The sequence below is a fragment of the Hemitrygon akajei genome, chromosome 26 (assembly GCF_048418815.1).
Source record: "Hemitrygon akajei chromosome 26, sHemAka1.3, whole genome shotgun sequence".
Lineage (NCBI taxonomy): Eukaryota > Metazoa > Chordata > Chondrichthyes > Myliobatiformes > Dasyatidae > Hemitrygon > Hemitrygon akajei.
In genome coordinates this window covers 42,832,384-42,853,332 of record NC_133149.1, presented here as the reverse complement: position 1 = coordinate 42,853,332, position 20,949 = coordinate 42,832,384, and the positions used below count along the sequence as shown (strand labels likewise).

General features: G+C 42.3%; 1 protein-coding gene across 7 annotated transcripts in view; it reads right to left on the bottom strand.

Moving 5' to 3' along the window:
- Window positions 1-20,949, bottom strand: part of rnf214 (ring finger protein 214) — a 71,961-nt gene that overhangs the window by 44,575 nt on the left and 6,437 nt on the right. For all 7 annotated transcript variants that reach the window (XM_073030048.1, XM_073030046.1, XM_073030051.1 and 4 more), the window contains exons 4-6: window positions 12,620-12,679; window positions 9,405-9,545; window positions 1,783-1,922 (exon numbers count right to left, since the gene is read on the bottom strand). In XM_073030048.1, coding sequence (XP_072886149.1) covers window positions 1,783-1,922; window positions 9,405-9,545; window positions 12,620-12,679 — 341 coding nt within the window. The remainder of the gene's footprint in view (window positions 1-1,782; window positions 1,923-9,404; window positions 9,546-12,619; window positions 12,680-20,949) is intronic.

The window sequence follows — 20,949 nt, the reverse complement described above, 5'->3', positions numbered from 1 at the left end:
CTCGGCCAGACCGTTCTTCTGTGGTGGACTCGTCACTCTGGCATGAGTGGACACACACACGTCCCCACCGGCCCTGCCGTCACACTGTGAACTTTATTGACTGATCTCCTGATTCGGTCCACGAAGCCCCCACCTTCCTGTGGGTCCACAACACTCGGTCAGTGTCCACTGGTGTGTCTGAAGGGTGTCTCCCCAGACCTGTCTTTTATCCCTACTAACGGGGTCTCATCCATCCATCAACTCTGAATGACTGTGTCCATCAAATCAGGCCACTCCTGCTGTCTCCTGAGGAACGTTAATGAGCAAAGTCCTTGTAGTGAAAGGTAAATAATCCAGGAAGAGTCAAAATACAATAAATCAACAGTCTCTCTCTCCCTCTTATCTGTAGCAGATGTTCCTGCCTCTGTGCTTCATCTCGCTCTCTCTCATTAGTAGCATAGCAACAGTAATAGTTCATAGTTCTCAGGAGGGGGGGTTGGGGAATGGTTAACTCTGCACCCCATTTCCATCAGGTCTGTCCATCACTCATAACAGTAGTATGCATTGACATGTACATACTTCAATAATAAATATATTTTGATTTTGGAAGTTTCAGAGAGACATTCCTACATAAAGGAGATCTGCATATCTGTCAAGCAGGAAAGGGAATGCATCAATTCAAAAACAAATGCTTTTTTAAAGTATATACTTCTTTTGCCAATGAAGTTAGCAATTTTGGTCCACTCCAAGTCAGAATATATAGAATTAATATCCAGGTGGAATAGCGAAGGCAAAAGCCACGGATGTACTCAAGATACAATTAATTGCTATAATTAAGAAGGGGATATCAGTTTCTTTCTGGATAAGCAGACAAAAGTAGTAGATATCCTTTGTTCCCTTCAGTGACAATTTTGCATTTTCTTCATGGAGATCACTTCCTCTGACTTGAGTATAAAATAATAATACTGAAAATGTACTTGCACTGTAGCTTAGATGTGGTCTGACAGACAGCTGAGACAACCTCTGAAGCATGGCTTTAAAGACAAACCCCAGGGAGAGAGAGCAGCATCAAGAGTTCTTCTGAATGCCAGTGAAGTCTTGCAGCTTAAAATTCATCACCACTAACAGATGCCAGCTGACAAAAAGCACTCAAGCTAATTTTGCTGAAGCCACGATACATTTCCAAAATATATATCCCAACATTTTCCTATTAATGTATGACAGTTTCATAAATTAGTTCAATATCCTAGTTTCAAATGCTTTATTTCAGCTTCTTACTCATTAGACAATAGAGGAAAAAAAACTTACATTTGGCTGCAAGTAGATTCAAATGTGAACATATAATGATCCAACTCATGGTTGTCCAATAGTAATATTTCCACACGCCTTTTGTTTCTGTATAGAATTGTTCTTTTTAAAAAAACTACTTAGATCTTTAAGATTACTCATACTCAGCAGATGGATGGGAAAGGCACCATTTATCATGAACCCTAACTTGCCTTCATCGAAGAACAGAAATTGAAGCAGAGATCATTCAGTCCCTCACTGTCTGCAATCACTGTGCAAACACAATCCAGAATTTCCTATTCTCCTAAGCTCCGAAAATAATTACTTATTTACAAAGTACTTATCCGGTGTGCCTTGAATCTCCCCTGGATGTACTAGCTAGGATCTGACCCTGGGTAAACACACTTTTCTCATTTAACTTTTGACCTTTTTTGCTAATCACCTTCATTCTTAATGCAGTTTATGAATGCATTAAGAATTTACTATTTCAATCATGGAAATAAAAGGCTTACATACCGCTTCCCGTTCTCATAGAGCCTCTCAACTTCATTCTTTAGCTCTTGTTCTTTTTGAGTAAATTCTTTCTTCTCTTTTTCAGATTTCCTCTTCAAATCCTCCAGTTTGACCTTCATCTCCTTGATCTGCTTAACATTATCCTGTAATATTGTGAGAGTATAAAAAAGTTATACACATTGCAGTAGCCGCAAAGAAGAATATACTCAGTGGTCACTTTATTGGGTGCCTCTTGAACCTAATAAAATGGCCACTGAGTGTATGTTCATGGTCTTCTGCTGCTGTAGCCCAACCACTTCAAGGTCTAATGTCAAGTTTTAATGTGTTATGTATTCAGATGTGCTCTTCCCCATACCACTGGTGTAACGCGTGGTGACTCTAGTTACTGTCACTTCCCTGTTACCTTGAACCAGTCTGGCCATTCTCCTCTGACCTCTCTCATTAACAAGGCAGTTCCATCCACGGAACTGCTGCCCACTGGATGTTTTTGCTTCCCACACCATTCTCTGTAAACTCTGGAGACTGTTGTGTGTGAAAATCCCAGGAGATCAGCAGTTTCTGAGATACTCAAACAACCGCATCTGGCACCAACAATCATTTCACAGTCAAAGTCACTTAGATCACATTTCTTCCCCTTTCTGATGTTTGGTCTGAATAACAACTGAACCTCTTGACCATGTCTGAATGCTGTTATGCATTGAGTTGCTGCCACACGATTGGTTGATTAGATATTTGCATTAATACAGGTGAACAGGTGTGCCTAATAAAGTGGCTACTCAATAGATTTTACTTGTCTTCCTAAAAGCAGCTTGATTTTTGGTGATTTCATGCAGTGGAGCATTTTAAGTTAAATTGAAAATGCTGAATGTATTATTAATTATCAACTTCGAAATAAGTTACAGAGCTTGAGAGTACGAGTCCAATTAACAAAAATGGCAGTGCAGCCTTGAGGATTTCATGTCTAATAGTAAATGTTAATTTACCCCACTTGGAGTACTGTGCTCAATTCTGGTTGTCTCACTATAGGAAGGATGTGGAAACCATAGAAAGGGTGCAGAGGAGATTTACAAGAATGTTGCCTGGATTGGGGAGCATGCCTTATGAAAACAGGTTGAATGAACTCGGCCTTTTCTCCTTCGAGTGACGGAGGATGAAAGGTGACCTGCTAGAGGTGTATAAGATGATGAGAGGCACTGATCGTGTGGATAGTCAGAGGCTTTTTCCTCAGGTTTGAAATGGCTAGCACAAGGGGGCATAGTTTTAAGGTGCTTGGAAGTAGGCACAGAGGAGATATCAGGGGCAAGTTATTTTTAAAAGAACTTAGAGAGTGGTGAGTGCGCGGAATGGGCTGCTGGCGGAGGTGGTGGAGGCGGATACGATAGGGTCTTTTAAGAGACTCCTGGATAGGTACATGGAGCTTAGAAAAATAGAGGGCTATGGGTAAGCCTAGGTATGAACACGTTCGGCTTTATGGACTGAAGGGCCTGTAATGTGCTGTAGGTTTTCTATGTTTCCATGTTTAATTCAGCACCACAAAGTTAAGCTCAGGCACTGAACTAACTTTATCTGGAATATTCTATTCAGAAAATATTCTTTGCCCTATTAAAGGAAAGATGTGGAAGCTCTGGAGAAGGTGCTGAACAGGTTTACTAGGATGCTCTCTGGATTAGAGGGCATGTGTTATAAGGAGAGGGTGGGCAAACTTAGGTTGCTTTCTCTGGAGTGGCAGAGGCTGAGCTGAGACCTGAAAGAAGTCTACATGATTATGAGGGGTATAGAAAGAGTAGACAACTAGTATTTTTTTTTTACTTCCAGGGGTTCAAATGTCTCATACTAAGGGGTAGGTACTTAAGGCAAGAGAGAGCAAATTCGAGTTAAGTAGAGGGCAAGTTTTTTTTTTAAACACAAAGAGCATGGTGGATGCATGGAAGGCATTGTCAGGGTGGTAGTGGAGGCAACTATATAATAGATACAGTGGTATACAAAAGTTTGGGCAACCCGGTCAAAATTTCTGTTACTGTGAATAGCTAAGCCAGTAAAAGATTACCTGATTTCCAAAAGGCATAAAGTTAAAAATGACACATTTCTTTAATATTTTAAGCAAGATTACTTTTTTTATTTCCATCTTTTACAGTTTCAAATTAACATAAAAGGAAAAGGGCCCAAAGCAAAAGTTTGGGCACCCTGCATAGTCAGTACTTAGTAACACCCCCTTTGGCAAGTATCACAGCTTGTAAACGCTTTCTGTAGCCAGCTAAGTCTTTTCAATTCTTGTTTGGGGGATTTTCCCCCCATTCTTCCTGGCAAAAGGCTGTGAGATTCTTGGGCCGTCTTGCATGCACTGCTCTTTTGAGGTTTATCCACAGATTTTCACTAGACACTAGAATACTACAGCACAGTACAGGCCCTTCGGCCCTCGATGTTGTGCCGACCCATATATTCCTTAAAAAAAAGTACTAAACCCACACTACCCCATAACCCTATTTTTCTTTCATCCATGTGCCTGTCCAAGAGGCTCTTAAATACCCCTAATGTTTTAGTCACCACCACCATCTCTGGCAAGTTATTCCAGGCACTCACAACCCTCTGTGTAAAAAAAAACTTACCCCTGATGTCTCCCCTAAACTTCCCTCCTTTAACTTTGTACATATGCCCTCTGGTGTTTGCTATTCATGGCCTGGGAAACAGGTACTAGCTATCCACCTTATCTATGCCTCTCATAATCTTGTAGACCTCTATCAAGTCCTCTCTCATCCTTCTACACTCCAAACAGAAAAGTCCCAGCTCTGCTAATCTTGCCTCATAAGACTTGCTTTCCAATCCAGGCAACAGCCTGGTAAATCTCCTCTGCATCCTCTCCATAGCTTCCTTATCCTTCCTATAATGAGGTGACCAGAACTGAACACAATACTCTAAGTGCAGTCTCACCAGAGATTTGTAAAGTTGCAACATGACCTCTTTACTCTTGAACTCAATCCCCCTGTTAATGAAGCCTTGCATCCCATATGCCTTCTTAACTATCCTATCAACCTGTGCAGCGACCTTGAGGGATGTATGGATTTGAACCCCAAGGTCCCTCTGTTCATCCACACTCTTAAGTAACCGACCAATAACCCTGTACTCAGTCTTCTGGTTTGTCCTTCCAAAATGCATCACCTCACACTTATCTAGATTGAACTCCATCTGCCACTTTTCTGCCCAACTCTGCATCCTGTCTATATCCTCTTGTAACCTTCAACAACCTACAGCTTCATCCACAACTCCTCTAATCTTCGTGCCATCCGCAAACTTACTCACCCATCCTTCCGCCTCTTCATCCAGGTCATGTATAAAAATCACAAAGAGCAGGGGTCCCAGGACAGATCCTTGCGGCACTCCACTAGTCACCGACCTCCAGGCAAAATACTTTCCTTCCACTACTACCCTGCTTTCTTCCTGTAAGCCAATTTTTTATCCAAACAGCCAAGGTTCCACTGATCCCATGCCTCATGACTTTCTGGATGAGTGTCTCATGGGGGACCTTGACAAATGCAATGATGATGTTTAGGTCAGGGGATTGGGAGGGCCATGCGCCTCTTGAGGTAGTCCATTTTGAGGTGTGTTTAGGATCGTTATCCTGTTGTAGAAGCCATCCTCTTTTCATCTTCAGCTTTTTTACAGACGGTGTGATGTTTGCTTTCAGAATTTGCTGGTACAGGTCTCCCCCGTTATCTGAAGGTAGAGCGTTCCTATGAAACCGTTCATAAGCCGAAATGTCGTAAAGCAAAGAAGCGATTACCATTAATTTATATGAGAAAATTTTTGAGCGTTCCCAGACCCAAAAAATAACCTACCAAATCAAACCAAATAACACATAAAACCTAAACTAACACAAACATATAGTAAAAGCAGGCATGATATGATAAATATACAGCCTATATAAAGTAGAAATATTGTATGTCCAGTGTAGTTTCACTTATCAAAATCAGGAAAACATCAAGCTAAAATCGGTTTGGAGAGAAAAAAAAAGCACGTACACGCACATGTACGTTCATACCTACGCACGTACACACATATGCACGTACACGCATGCGCACACAACTGCCCGCACAAGGCTTCACGGTCATGGTAGTCTTTCTCGGGGTAAACGCATGTATAAAGCGGGCGTCTTTTTTTCATAAAAGCGAAAATCCTCTTTGGTTAGTGAAAACAGGTACTAATGTAGGTCTTTCGTAACAGCGAGCTGTCATAAAGTGAACGTTCGAAAAACAGGGGCCATTTGTATTTAATTGAATTCATTCTTCCCTCTACCAGTGAAATGTTCCCAGTGCCACTGGCTGCAACACAAACCCAATGCATGATCAATCCACCCCCGTGCTTAACAGTTGGAGAGGTGTACTTTTCATGAAATTCTGCACCCTTTTCTCTCCAAACATACCTTTATTCATTGCAGCCAAAAAGATCTATTTTAACTTCAGTCCACAGGACTTGTTTCCAAAATGCATCAGGCTTGTTTAGATGTACCTTTACAAACTTCTGACGCTGAATTTAATGGTGAGGACGCAGGAAAGATTTTCTTCTGATGACTCTTCCATGAAGGTCATATTTGTGCAGGTGTTGCTGAACAGCAGAACAGTACACCACCACTCCAGAGTCTGCTAAATCTCCCTGAAGGTCTTTTGCAGTCAAACGGGGGTTTTGATTTGCCTTTCTAGCAATCCTACGAGCAGTTCTCCTGGAAAGTTTTCTTGGTCTTCCAGACCTCAACTTGACCTCCACCATTCCTGTTAACTGCCATTTCTTAATTGCATTACGAACTGAGGAAACGGCTACCTGAAAACGCTTTACTATCTTCTTATGGTCTTCTCCTGCTTTGTGGGCATCATTTATTTTAATTTTCAGAGTGCTAGGCAGCTGCTTAGAGGAGCCCATGGTTGCTGATTGTTGGGACAAGGTTTGAGGAGTCAGGGTATTTATAAAGCTTTGAAATTTGCATCACCTGGCCTTTCCTAACAATGACTGTGAACAAGCCAGAGCCCTAACAAGCTAATTAAGGTCTGAGACCTTGATAAAAGTTATCTGAGAGCTCAAATCTCTTAGGGTGCCCAAACTTTTCCTTTTTCACTCTAAAATTGTACAAAACAAAAATGATACACTAATCTTGCTTAAAATGTTGAAAAGAATGTTTCATCTTTAACTTTATGACTTTTGGAGATCAATTCATCTTCTACTCGCTTAGCTATTTACAGTAACAGAAATTTTGACCGGGGTGCCCAAACTTTTGCATGCCACTGTATGCTTAACAGACTCCTAGAAATGCAAAGAATAGAGAAAAATATGGACATTGTGTAAGCAGAAGGGATTATTTTCACGAGGCAGATAATTACCCCATGACCAAGGAGCTTGGTCCTCTGCTGTACTATTCTATATTCTAACATGTATTCCAGAGAGATTTACAAAATGCTTCCACAGATCTGTGGAGCATTCTGGAGCAATGGAATTATCCTTTGTATAAAATGGGATGGCAAAAACTAGAATAGGGTTTAATCAGTTCTCCCTAAACACTGCTCCAGCTCCCAACACCATGGCCTGTCTCAATTCAGGAGTCTTCAAGGAACAGAAGAGGGTCAACAGATCAGTTTTACACGTCGTCATGACACCATAGGGCCCTGCAATTGGGCCATCAGCTTTTAACCATATCAAGGGCATTTCTGGTCAACTAATGTATCACTGACGTATCAAACACATGCACAAATATGGCAGTGGACCCACTGCACAACATTTAATTCACCTCCTCAGTTCAGAAAAAAATGTCACTAGGCCACTGACTTTTAAAATGCTTATGCGATTGCAAGTTTACTAAAATCCTAGTCACAGGAAAACTGCCACAGTGGTAATTATAGGTAAAAATGCAGATGCTCTTACTACTGTTGTAGACTGTCGAAACAGACCAGATCTGGGCTGTCGACTTGGTATGATCCCAGTAAATGAACAGTTTCTCCCACTGATTCCAGAGAAATCTAACCACACTGCTTTTGGCATACAATGTTATTGTAATAAAGCTTTCCTAGCACTTCATTCAATGGAATCATCTGGGAGTGCAGGCCAACTAGAAATGACGTGGAGCTAAACCTCCTCCCTCACCATCAGTCAAGACCCCAGTCTTTCCAGATGAATTGACATTTCACACAGGTCTGTCAAGGTCATCTGGTGTTCTTGATGCAGCCTTCTCTACATGGGTGAGGCCCAACACAGACTGCAGGACTGCTTTTATTAAGCACCTGCACAAAAGACTGGATCTCCCAGTGGCTGCCCATTTCAATTCAACTTCCCAGTCCCATTCTGGCATGACAGTCCATGACCTCCTCTAACTCCATGATGAAGCCAAACTCAGGTTGGAGAAGCAACACTTCATATTCCGTCTAGGTAGCCTCTAACATGACAGCATGAATATTGATTTCTCAAACTTCTGGTAATTCCTAACCCTTCCCCTTTTTTCCATTCCCCATACCCTCTCACCCCTCTCTTCACCTCAGTTCCCCATCACCTTCCTCCAGTTTCCTTCTTCCTTGGTCCACCATCCTCTCCTATTAGATTCCTTCTTCTCCAGCCCTTTACTTTTTATACTCATCATCTCCCCCACCCACCCACCTTCCAACTCACTCGGTCTCACCAGCTTGTACTATTTCCCCTCCCCACTTTTTCTTATTCTGCCATGTGTCCCCTGCCTTTTCAGTCCTAATAAGGGCCTAAAATGCCAGCTGTTTATTACTCTCTACAGATGCTGCCTGACTTGCAGAGTTCCTCCAGAATTTTGTGTATGTTACTCAAAACTTCTGGCACCTGCAGAATCAGGTTATGATTTGTCTTATGAAGGCCGTGTTTATGAACCTAAATCAGATGTCTTTTCAACATGTTGAACATTCGGAATCAGACTAAGATGCACAATAGACTAATCTCTGGAAATAGAAGATAAATGCTTTCTCCATATATTGGCTCACAAACATCAAAAAATATCAATAATTAATAACAGACTGTCATGTCACTGTTTATGGGAACTTGCTGTGTACAAGCTGGCTGAATTTCCCACATAACCACAAGGATTACACTTCTTTATAGACTGCAAGGCATTTGTGAACAGTCAAAGTAAATTTATTATCGAAGTACATATACTGTGTCACTGTATACTATCTCGAAATTCATTTTCTTGCAGGCATTTACAGGAAAATAAAGAAATACAATAGAATTTATGAGAAACTATATATAAAATCAAGACCATCAAACAGCCAATGTACAAAGGAAAACAAATCGTTCAAACAATAAAAAGTAAATAAATAATACCAAGAACATGAGTTGTAGAATCGTTGAAAGCAAGTCCATAGGTTGTTGAATCCGTTCAATGTTGAAATATGTGAAGTTATCCACTCTGGTTCAGGAGCCTGATGGTTGAAGGGTAATAACTGTTCCTGAACCTGGTGGTGTGGGACCTAATGTCCTGTACCCCCGCCCAATCGTAGTAGTGGAAAGAGAGCATGATAGGTCCTTAATGATGGATGCTACTTTCTTGTGGTAGCGTTCCTTGTAAATGTGCTCAATGATGGGTGCTATGTAAATGCAAGTTTCTTTTGCTTTCTACAGGCATTTACCTGGTAAATGTTCTCCTCTTCTTCCTGCTGCTGCTGAAGACAACGGACTTTGATCTGGAGCTGGTTCTCCACCTGCGTCTGTCGATCTAACACTTCCTGATACTTGTCCTTTAGGATCTCCCGTTCTGCTGTCACTTCATTCTGAAACAACCCGCAAAGCAAGATTTAAAAAGGTAAGTACCTCACAGGTGCAGGAGGTCTTGCCTTCACCGTGCCAGTGATAACGTAGACAAGTTGTAGATAGTGAAGGTGCCAGAATGGTCAGCTGGTAATGAATCCATCCCAACTGGAAACCCAAGGTTGTCTACCTTACATGTTTTCGCTTAATCATACATTTTATTTACAGATACAGCAAGGTAACAGGCCTTTCTGGCCCAACAATGCCACACCACCCAATTACACCCATCTGACCAATTAACTTACTAATCTGTTTATCTCTGTAGTAAGACCATAAGATATAGGAGCAGAATTAGGCTACGTGTCCCATCGAGTCTACTCTGCTATTTCATCACGGCCGATCCAATTTCCTTTTAGCCCCAATCTCCTGCCTGCTCCCCGTATCCCTTTATGCCTTGACTAATCACAAGTCTGTCAACCTCTAGTTTAAATATGAGTAAAGACTTGGCCCCCACAGCTACCTGTGACAAAGAATTCCACAGATTCACCACTCTCTGGCCACAGAAATTCCTCATCTTTGTTCTAAAAGGTCACATCTCTATCCACTCTATCAAGGCCTTTCACCATTCGATATGTATCAATGAGGTCACCCCTCATTCTTCTGAATTCCTGTGACTACAGGCCCAGAGCCATCAAACACTCTTCATGTGACAAGCCATTCAATCCTGGAATTATTTTCATGAACCTCCTTTGAACCCTCTCCAGTTTCAGCACATCCTTTCAAAGATAAGGGGCCCTAACCTGCTCACAATACTCCTTTATAAAGTTTCAACATTATATCCTTGCTTTTATATTCTAGTCCTCTTGAAATGAATGCTGACATTGCATTTGCCTTCCACACCACAGATTCAACCTGCAAATTAACCTTTAGGGAATCCTACACGATGACTCCTAAGTCCCTTTGCACCCCTTTTTTTGTATTTTCTCACCATTTATAATGTTATGCTAACTGCTGTTACTTTTTTTTGCCGTCAAGGACAGCATTTATTTCCTATCCCTACCTGCCCCTCAAAAGGTGGTGGTGCTGTAGTTTAAGACAGTTCAGTCTTTAAAAATTAGCTTTATTTGTCACATGAACATCAAAACACTGTATACAGTGAAATGCATTATTTGATTTGCGTCAACAACACAAGAGGATTGTGCCGGGGGCAGCCCACAATTGTCACCATGCTTCCGGTGCCAACATAGCACGTCCACGACTTAACCAACCCTAACCCTTGCATCTTTGGAATGTGAGAGGAAACCAGAGCACCTCGAGGAAATTCAGTGGTAACAGGGAGAATGCACAAGCTGCTTACAGACAGCGGCGGGAATTAAATACTGGTCACTGGTGCTATAATCATGTTACACTAACTGCTTTGCTAACGCTTTGCTGGTGAGGATACACCCAATGGCTATTGGATAGGGAATTCTATCGTTTGCACCCAGTCTTAAAGGGCAACATACTTCCAAATCAGGATGGTGTGCGACTTGGTGGGAGGGAATGTGTGCACGGACTGGTGTTCCAGTGTGCCTGCTGTCCTTGATGGGATCATGGGTCGAGAAAGTGCTGTTGGAACAACTTGGGTGCAATTTGCGGATGATAGCAGAAGGCATCAATACTTGGGGTTCGTGGTAGGATTATTAGCTTAATAGTCTGCCTTACCCTGGTTGGTGTAGAGCTTTTTGTTCAGACAGGTACTATACCTTGACTTGTGCAATGGGAATGGTGGATAGACTTTAGGGTAACACTACTCATCACAGGAGATCCAGCCTCTGACCTGATCTATTAACCACAGATTGGGTGGGGGTGGTTCAGTTTTGTCAATGGCCTCGATCGTATTGATAATGGGTCTCAACAACGGTAAAGCCTAGTGTAGTGGTTAAACGTTCCCTCCCACTTATTGGAAAAAGTCATTGCCTCACACTATTCATTCAGAATGTTACTTGATACTTATGCTGTCTAGGTTTTATGCCACGCCAGAATCAGCGGCTTTACTTACTGGGGAATTATAGAATCATAGAGTACTGTGGCACAGAAACAGGCCTTTCTAATCCAGGGGTTCCCAACCTTTTTTTATACCATGGGTCAATGCCAATAGATTCTAGTCTGTGCTGCACTTATTCTGCCTAGTCCCATCAACCTTCACATGGACCATAGCCCTTCATACCCTTCCCATCCATGTACTTATCCAAACTTCTCCTAAATGTTGCAATCGAACCAGCATCCACCACTTCTGCAGTCAGCTTGTTCCACACTCTCACCACCCTCTGAGTGAAGAAGTTCCCCCTCAGGTTCCCCTTTCACCCTTAACCTGACTTTTAGTTCTAGTCTCATCAAACCTCAGTGAAAAAATCCTGCTTGCACTTACCTTACCTACACCACTCAATTTTGTTTACTTCTATCAAATCTCCTCTCATTCTTCTACACTCCAGGGAATAAACCTTTCCCTATAACTCAGTTCCTCAACTCCCAGCAACATCCTTGTAAATGTTTTCTGTCCTCTTTCAATCTTATTGACATGACTGAAACTGCACACAATGCTCAAAATTTTACTTCAACATCACATCCCAAATCCTGTACTCAATATTCTGATTTATGAAGGCCAATGTGCCAAAAGCCTTCTTTACAATCCTATCTACATGCAACACTACTTCAAGGAATTATGGATCTGTATTCCCAGATCCCTCTGTTCCACCACAATCTGCAATGTCCTACCATTCACCATGCAAGTCTTACCCTGGTTTGTCCTCTCAAAGTACAACACCTCTACTTGTTCACGAACAACTTAACATCACTTCCTATGGTGGAACACGGTAATAATTTGGCACAAGGTACCTCTCGCCTGATGATTTCTTCAATTTCTGTATTTACTAAAATGAATTAGAAATTAAAAATCTGGTCACGCCTCCCTCAGTAAACAAAATGACTATCTAAATACATTTTAATCAGCCCAGTGGTGAACTGACCAGAAAAGTCAGAGCTTACCAGACTCTAGAGAACAAGGAACAAGAAAATGGTAATTACAGTTCAGCAGCAGGGAACAGTGTTCACTTACCATGTATCGTTCAACATCCTGATCCGTACTGACCTCTGCATCCACAGCAACACAATCCGTCTGAAATGGAAAAGACTGCTTAGTTTCTAGTTCCAAGCAGATTCAGAACTAGTGGAACATTTGTTAAATCTTAATTAATTCACACAATTAAATTTGAAAAATTCCTTTGTCATTACTAGATGCATTTGTCACAAACACAGAATATAACAGCACTGTAAAGGCCCTTCAGCCCAGGATGTTGTGCTGGCCATTTAACCTACTCTAAGATCAATCTATCCCTTCCCTCCTACATAGCCCTGCATTTTTCATCATTCACTTGCCTATCTAAGTGTTTCTTGAATGTCCTTAATACAGTATATCTGCTTCTACCACCACCCTGGGAGGCAGATACTAAAATCCACTTGGGTAAGTAACTGCAGCACAATCTGCAGATGGTAGTGGAGTGAATGCAGCTCCTTAGAAATTGTGGTAAGGAACTGGAGCAGCACCTCAATGACCTTCAGTTCATCTGGGAAAATGAGGAGGTGACAGATAAGAGCCACAGGGAGGTAGTCACCCTTAAGTTGCAGGAGGCAGGTGTACTGTACCTGGGTGACTGTCAGGAGAGGGAAAGGGGATAGGCAACCAGTGCGGAGTACACCTGTGGCTGTTCCCCTTAATAAGTATACTGCTGTGGATACTATTGGAGGGCACACCCTACCGGAGGAAGCTGCAGTGATTGGGTGTCTGCCACTGACTGTGGTTCTGAAGGGAAGGGGGGGGGGGGGGGGGGGAGAACGAGAGAGCGAGAGAGAACAGCAATGCAGTAATGAGAGGGAATTCCATTAATTAGAGGAGCAGAAAGCAGATTCTGGGACGTGGAAGAAATACTCAGGTAATTTGTTGCCTCCTAAGTGCCAGGATTAGGAATGTTTCAGATCGGGTCCACGGCATTCTGCAGGGGGAGGGTGAACATACGGAAGTTGTGGCACATATTGGTACCAGACTTAAGCAGAAAAAGGGAGGAGGTCCTCAAGAGAGAATATTGGGAGTTAGGTATAAAGCTGACAAGCAGGACCTCCAGGGTAGTAATTTCTGGATTGCTGACTGTGCATGTGCCAGTGAGGTAAAAATAGGATGATATGTAATGCAGGGGGCAGGGAGTCAGATCTCTGGATCACTTGGATCTCTTCTGGGTTAGGTACCACTGTACAAAAGGGACGGGTTACACCCGAACCCGAGGGGGAATCAATACCCTCGCAGGCAGGTTTGCTAGAGCTGTTGGGGAGAGTTTAAACTAATTTGGCAGGAGGAATGGGAACCAGAGTGATAGGGCTGAGGATGGGACAGTTGTTATACAACTAGGTGCAGTGTATGGTGAGAGTGTGAGGAAGGACAGGCAGATTGTAAGTCAAATTTGCAGTCAGTGGGATGAGTTGCAGTGTAACATGGGGACAAAATTGACAAGGGTGATGAATACAGGACTGAAGATGTTATATTTGAATGTAGTGGTATACGGAATAAAGTAGATGATCTTGTAGTGCAGGTAGAGATTGGCAGGTCTGACATTGTGGGCATCAATGAGTCATGGCTGAAAGAAGATTATAGTTGGGAGCTTAACATTCAAAGATACACAATGTATCAAAAGGACAGCCAGGTAGGCAGAGGGAGTGGGGTGGCTCCGTTAGTAAAAACTGAAATCAAATCCTTAGAAAGAGGTGATACAGGCGGTCCCCGTTTTTCAAAAGTTTGCTTTACGACAGCTCGCTGTTACGAAAGACCCACATTGGTACCTGTTTTTGCTAACCAAAGAGGATTTTCGCTTTTACGAAAAAAAGACGCACGCTTTGTATGTGTGTTTACCCCGAGAGTGACTACCATGACCGTGAAGCCTTGTGCGGGCAGTTGTGTGCGTATGCGTGTACGTGCTGATTTTTTTTCTCCAAATCAATTTTGGCTTCCCGATTCTGATAAGTGAAACTACACCATACATACAATATTTCTTCTTTATATAGGCTGTGTATTTATCATATCATTCCTGCTTTTACCATACATTCATGTTATTTTAGGTTTTATGTGCTATTTGGTATGATTTGGTAGGTTATTTTTTGGGTCTGGAAACGCTCAAAAAATTTTTCCATATAAATTAATGGTAATTGCTTCTTCGCTTTACAACATTTCGGCTTAAGAATGGTTTCACAGGAACGCTCTACCTTCAGATAACGGGGGAAAACTGTATAGAATCGGAAGATGTAGAATCCTTGTTGGCAGAGTCAAGGAACCTCAAGGGTAAAAACATAGAATAGTACAGCACAGTATAGACCCTTCAGCCCACAATGTTGTGCTGACCCTTAAACTCTACCTCCAATATAACCCCCCCCCACCTTAAATTCCTCTATATACCTATCTAGTAGTCTCTTAAATTTCACTAGTGTATCTGCCTCCACCACTGAATCAGGCAGTGCATTCCACGCATCAACCACTCTCTGAGTAAAAAACCTTCCTCTCATATCCCCCTTGAACTTCCCTCCCCTTACCTTAAAGCCATGTCCTCTTGTATTGAGCAGTGGTGCCCTGGGGAAGAGGCGCTGGCTGTCCACTCTATCTTTTCCTCTTAATATCTTGTATACCTTGATCATGTCTCCTCTCATTCTCCTTCTCTCCAAAGAGTAAAGTCCTAGCTCCCTTAATCTCTGATCAGAATGCATACTCTCTAAACCAGGCAGCATCCTGGTAAATTTCCTCTGTACCCTCTCTAATGCTTCCACATCCTGATGGGATGTTATATACAGGCCTCCGAACAGTAGCCAGGATACGGGCTACCAATTTCAATGGGAGATAGAAAAGGGCAAGTCAAAAAGGGCAATGTTGTGATAATCATGGGAGATTTACAACATGCAGGTAGATTGGGAAAATCAGGTTGATGCTGGATTCCAAGACAGGGAATTTGTAGAATGCAAACAAGATGGCCTTTTAAGGCAGACTGCGATTGAGCCAACTAGAGGATCAGTATTTAGAGTGATAGAAAAGTACAGCACAAAAATAGGCCCGTCATCCCACCTAGTCCATGCTGAAAACATTTAAACTGGCTACTCCCATCGACCTGCATCAGGACCATGGCCCTGCATACCCTTATCACCCATATACCTATCCAAACTTGGTTTAAATGTTGAAATTGAGCTCAGATGCACCACTTGTGCTGGCAGCTCATTCCACATTTTCAAGACTCTCTGAGCAAAGAAGTTTCCTCTCATGTTTCCCTTAAACTTTTCTCCTTTCACCCTTAACCTATGACCTCTGGCTATAGTCTCACACAACCTCAGTGGAAAGAGGCTGCTTGCATTTACCCTATCTATACCCCTCACAATCTTGCACACCTCTAGCAAATCTCCTCTCAATCTTCTACATTCCTACAGAATGCAGTCCTGACCTATTCCGTCTTTCCTTATAACTCAGGTCCTCCAGACCCGGCAACTTCTTTTTCAATTTTCTCTGTACTGTTTCAACCCTGCTTACATCTTTCCTGTAGGAAGGTGATCAAAACTGCACACAGTACTCCAAATTAGGCCTCACCAATGTCTTATATAACTTCAACATAACATCCCATCTCCTGTACTCAATACTTTTGATTTATGAAGGCCAATGTGCCAAAAGCTTTCTTTATAACCCTATCTACCTGTGCTGCCACTTTCAACAAATCAACCTATACTTCCAGATCCAATTGTTCTACCACACTGCTCAGTGCCCTACCATTCACTGTGCAAGACCTACTCTGGTTGGTCCTCCTACTGAAGTGCAGCATCTCATATCTATCTGTATTAAATTCCATCTGCCATTTTTCAGCCCATTTTTCCAGGTTGTCCAGATCCGCTTGCAAGCCATGATAGCTTTCCTTGCTGTTCACAGCACCCCAGTCTTGGTGTCATTTGCAAATTTGTTGAACCAGTTAAACACATTAACATCCAGATCACTGATACAGATGACAAACAGCAAATGACCTAACACCAATCCCTGCAGCACTCCATAAGTCACAGTCCTCCAGTCGGAGAGAAAATCATCTACTACCACTCTCTGGCTTCTCCCACAAAGCCAATTTACTACCTTATCCTGAATGCCGAGCAAGTGGACCTTCTTGACCCTTTCAGAATCTTCTTGTCAATTCTGGACTGGGTGTTATGTAATGACCCAGATTTGATTAGAGAGTATAAGCTAAGGGAACCCTGAGGAGAGAGTGGTCATAATATAAATATACTCTGCAATTTGAGAGGGAGAAGCTAAAGTCGGATGCATCGGTATTCCAGTGGAGTAAAGGGAATTACAGAGGCCTGAGAGAGGAGCTGGCCAAGGTTGATTGGAAGGGGACACCAGCACAGATGACAGCAGAACAGCAATGGCTTGAGTTTCTGGGGGAAATTTGGAAGGCGCAGGAAAGATAAATCCCAAAGCTGAAGAAGTATTCTAAAGGGAGGATGAGGCAACCATGGCTGACGAGAGAAGTCAAAGATGGTATGAAAGGGCATATAATAGTGCAAAAATTAGTTGGAAGGTAGATGATTGTGAAGCTTTTAAAAAAATCACAGAGGGCAATGAAAAATGTCAGAGGAAAGATGAAATATGAAGCTAAGCTAGCTAATGATATAAAAAAAGCATGCAAAAAGTTTTTTCAGATATATAATGAGTAAAAGAGAGACAAGAGTGGATATCAGACTGCTGGAAAATGACATTGGAGAGGTAGTAATGGGAGACAAACAAATGGCAAATGAATTGAATAATTATACAACACCCTGGGAAAGGTGTCACTGCTAATGTAATGGTTTCTCTGTAGCAGCAGTGTTTGGGTTATGGCTAGAGATAACAGCGGCTTTGGAATGTGCGCTGTCCAATGAAGGGAGTGTTTTTTTTCTTGTTGTGCGCCTGAGAATGAGGTGATCTGGGTCTTTTGTTCGGCGAGAGATGAAGAGAGAAGATGCCAGAAAGGAGAGGTCACAGACAGCAGGACAGAGTGGACTTGGAATGGGGCCGAGAGTTGACGAAGCCCGGGGAAATCAATGGAGGACCAGAGGAAGGGAAAACCCTGAGCTCCAACTTGTGCACATAAGACTGTTTCATTAAAATGGCTCCCTTTTCTTATTTTGTTCTTTTCGTTACTAACCCTTTAGTCAAATTAAGAACTATAAAACTAAATCATTTAATTACATATGGTGTATTTTCTGTTATTTCATGGTACTGATTTGTAATGGGAGACTAGATCACACAGCATCTACATAAACAAGAGGTTTTGCACCTCAGATTTCACACATTTGGCAGGGCCAGAGACTGTCTTCCCTCGACTAACACTGCCAGCTGAACCTGAAGGTTACACTTATTTTGTGTAGTCTTCACTGTGGAACACACTAGCAGCATGCCAGAAATGCAAGAATTTCAGGACGCAGAAATGAGTGTTGTTGCTATTACTAAGGAGAAGATGTTTGGGAACTGAGAAGTCTGAAGGTAGATACTATAAGTCACCTGGACCAGTTGGACTGCACCCCAGGATCAATAGATTCTGGAATGGTTCTTGATCTGACAGGAAAATTGCAAACATCACTCCACTCTTTAAGGGAGGAAAGCAGAAGAAAGAAAATTATGGGCCAGTTATCCTGACCTTCAGTAGTTGGGAAAATGTTGGGAGTCTATTATTAACGATGAGGTTTCAGGGTACTTGGAGGCATATAAAAAAATAGGCCAAAATCAGCATGGTTTCCTTAAGGAAAAATCTTGTCTGACAAATCTGGTGGAATTCTTTGAGGAAATAACAGGCAGCGTAGAGAAAGGAAAGTCAGTAGATATTGTTTATTTGGATTTTCAGAAGTCCTTTCACAAGATGTCACACACGAGGCTGCTTAACGTGAGCTCATGGTATCATGGGAAAGGTATATGGATAGAAGATTGGCTGACTGGCAAGAGGCAAATAGTGGGAATAAAGAGGGCCTTTTCTGATTGGCTGCCGGAAACTAGTGGTGTGCCACAGGGGTCAGTGTTGGGAACACTTCTTTTCATGTTACATGTCAATGATTTGGATGAAGGACTGATAGCTTAGTGGCCAAATTTGTTGACGATACCAAATAGGCTGATAGCATTGAGGAAGCAGGGTGTCTGCAGAAAGACCTAGACAGTTTTAGGGAATGGGCAAAGAAGTGGCAGATGGAATACAGTGTAGGAAAGTGCATGGTCATGCACTTTGGCAGAAGGAACAAAGGCGTGGTCTATTTTCTAAATGGGAAGAAAATTCAAAAATCCGAGGTGCATAGGGACTTGGGAGTCCTTGTACTTGGCAATGTCCCCTTGCCTCTTTACTTTCTCAATAAGCCTTGCATGGGGTACTTTATCAAATGCCTTGCTGAAATCCATATACACTACATCTATTGCTCTACCTTCATCAATGTGTTTTGTCACATGCTCAAAAAATCCAATCCAACTTGGAAGGCACGACTTGCCTTTGACAAAGTCATGCTGACTATTCCTAATCATGTTATGCCTCTCCAAATGTTCATAAATCCTGCCTCTCAGGATCTTCGCCATCAACTTACCAACAACTGAAGTAAGACTCACTGGTCCATAATTTCCTGGGCCATTTCTATTCCCTTTCTTGAATAAGAGAACAACATCTGCAACCCTCCAATCCTCCGGAACCTCTCCTGTCCCCATTGATGAGGCAAAGATCATTGCCAGAGGCTCAGCCGTACATTTCCCAAGAACATCTGTTCACAACTTATGCTTCCAAGTTCCTGCCTGATAGCTTCACATTTCCCCTTACTCTAATCAAACGTTTTCCTAACTTGTTTGCTCCTATCTCTCTCCAATGCTATGGTAAAGGAGATAGAATTGTGATCACCGTCTTCAAAATGCTCTCCCACTGAGAGACCTGACCAGGTTCATTTCCCAATACCAAATCAAGTACAGTCTCTCCTCTTCTAGGCTTATCTACATATTGTGTCAAGAAACCTTCCTGAACATACCTAACAAATTCCACCCCATCTAAACCCCTTGCTCCAGGGAGATGCCAATCAACATTGGGGAAATTAAAATCTCTCATCACAACAACCCTGTTTTTATTGCACCATTCCAAAATCTGTCTCCCTATCGGCTCCTCAATGTCCCTGTTACAATTGGGTGGTTTATAAAAAACACCTAGTAGAGTTGTTGACCTCTTCCTGTTTCTAACTTCCCACAGAGACTCAGTAGGCAATCCCTCTATGGCTTCCTCCTTTCCTGCAGTCATGACACTATCTCTGATCAGCAGTGCTAAGTCCCCAACTCGTTTGCCTCCCTACCTGTCCTTTCAGAAACATCTAAAGCCTGGCACTCTAAGTAGCCATTCCTGTCCCTCAGCTATCCAAGTCTTTATAATGGCCACAACATCATAGCTCCAAGTACTGATCCACACTCTACGCTCATTTGCTTTGTTTATGATACTCCTTGCATTAAAATAGACACATCTCAAATCATCAGTCTGAGTGCATCCCTTCTCTATCACCTGCCTATCCTCCCTCTCACTGTCTACAAGCTTTCTCGAATTATGAACCATCCGCCCCTTCCTCCATCTCTTTAGTTTGGTTTCCACCTCCCAGCAATTCTATTTTAGGGACTTGTTAGTCCTTGCACAGGATTCCCTGAAGGTTAATTTGTAAGCTGATTCAGTGGAGGCAAATGCAATGCTAGGATTTATTTTGAGAGGATTAGAATACAAGAGCAAGAATGCGGTTTATCACTTTGATCCTTAGTAGACTCCTCTCTTTCTTTAGTTAACCTCCCACTCTTTACAAACTTAAAAAATATCATTGCACTTTCCTTGAATTCATCATGCTCATTCTTAGGCAAAATAGCTGGCATAAGTATGATGGGCTGAGTGGCCTCTTCTTTCAGTAAGCAATTTGAACTTCCAGTTAACCATTGAACATATCAACACGCGTCCTCGGTACCCAGTACACAGTTCCACTTCCTAGATCAAAATTTTAAATCAGCTGGGTTTATTTAGCACAGAATTGATCCAAGCTAAAAGATGCAAGGGGGGGGGGAACTGGCTTCATACTAACTTGGTGAGATGTGGATTTAAGTTGCTCATCCAAACCAGATCACAGCAACTCAGTAACTTGCTGATTCAAGCAAATAATATGAACCAGCTGACCAAAGAGGTGTTACGGACACATAAGGTCTCACTCTTTGCTTAAGGATCCCAAAGCACTATCTGAAAGACAACACACACACAAAATGCAGGAGGAGCTCAACAGGTCAGGCAGGCAGCACCTATGGAGGGAGATAAACCTGATGAAGAATCTCGGGCTGAAATGGTGACTGTTTATTTCCCTCCA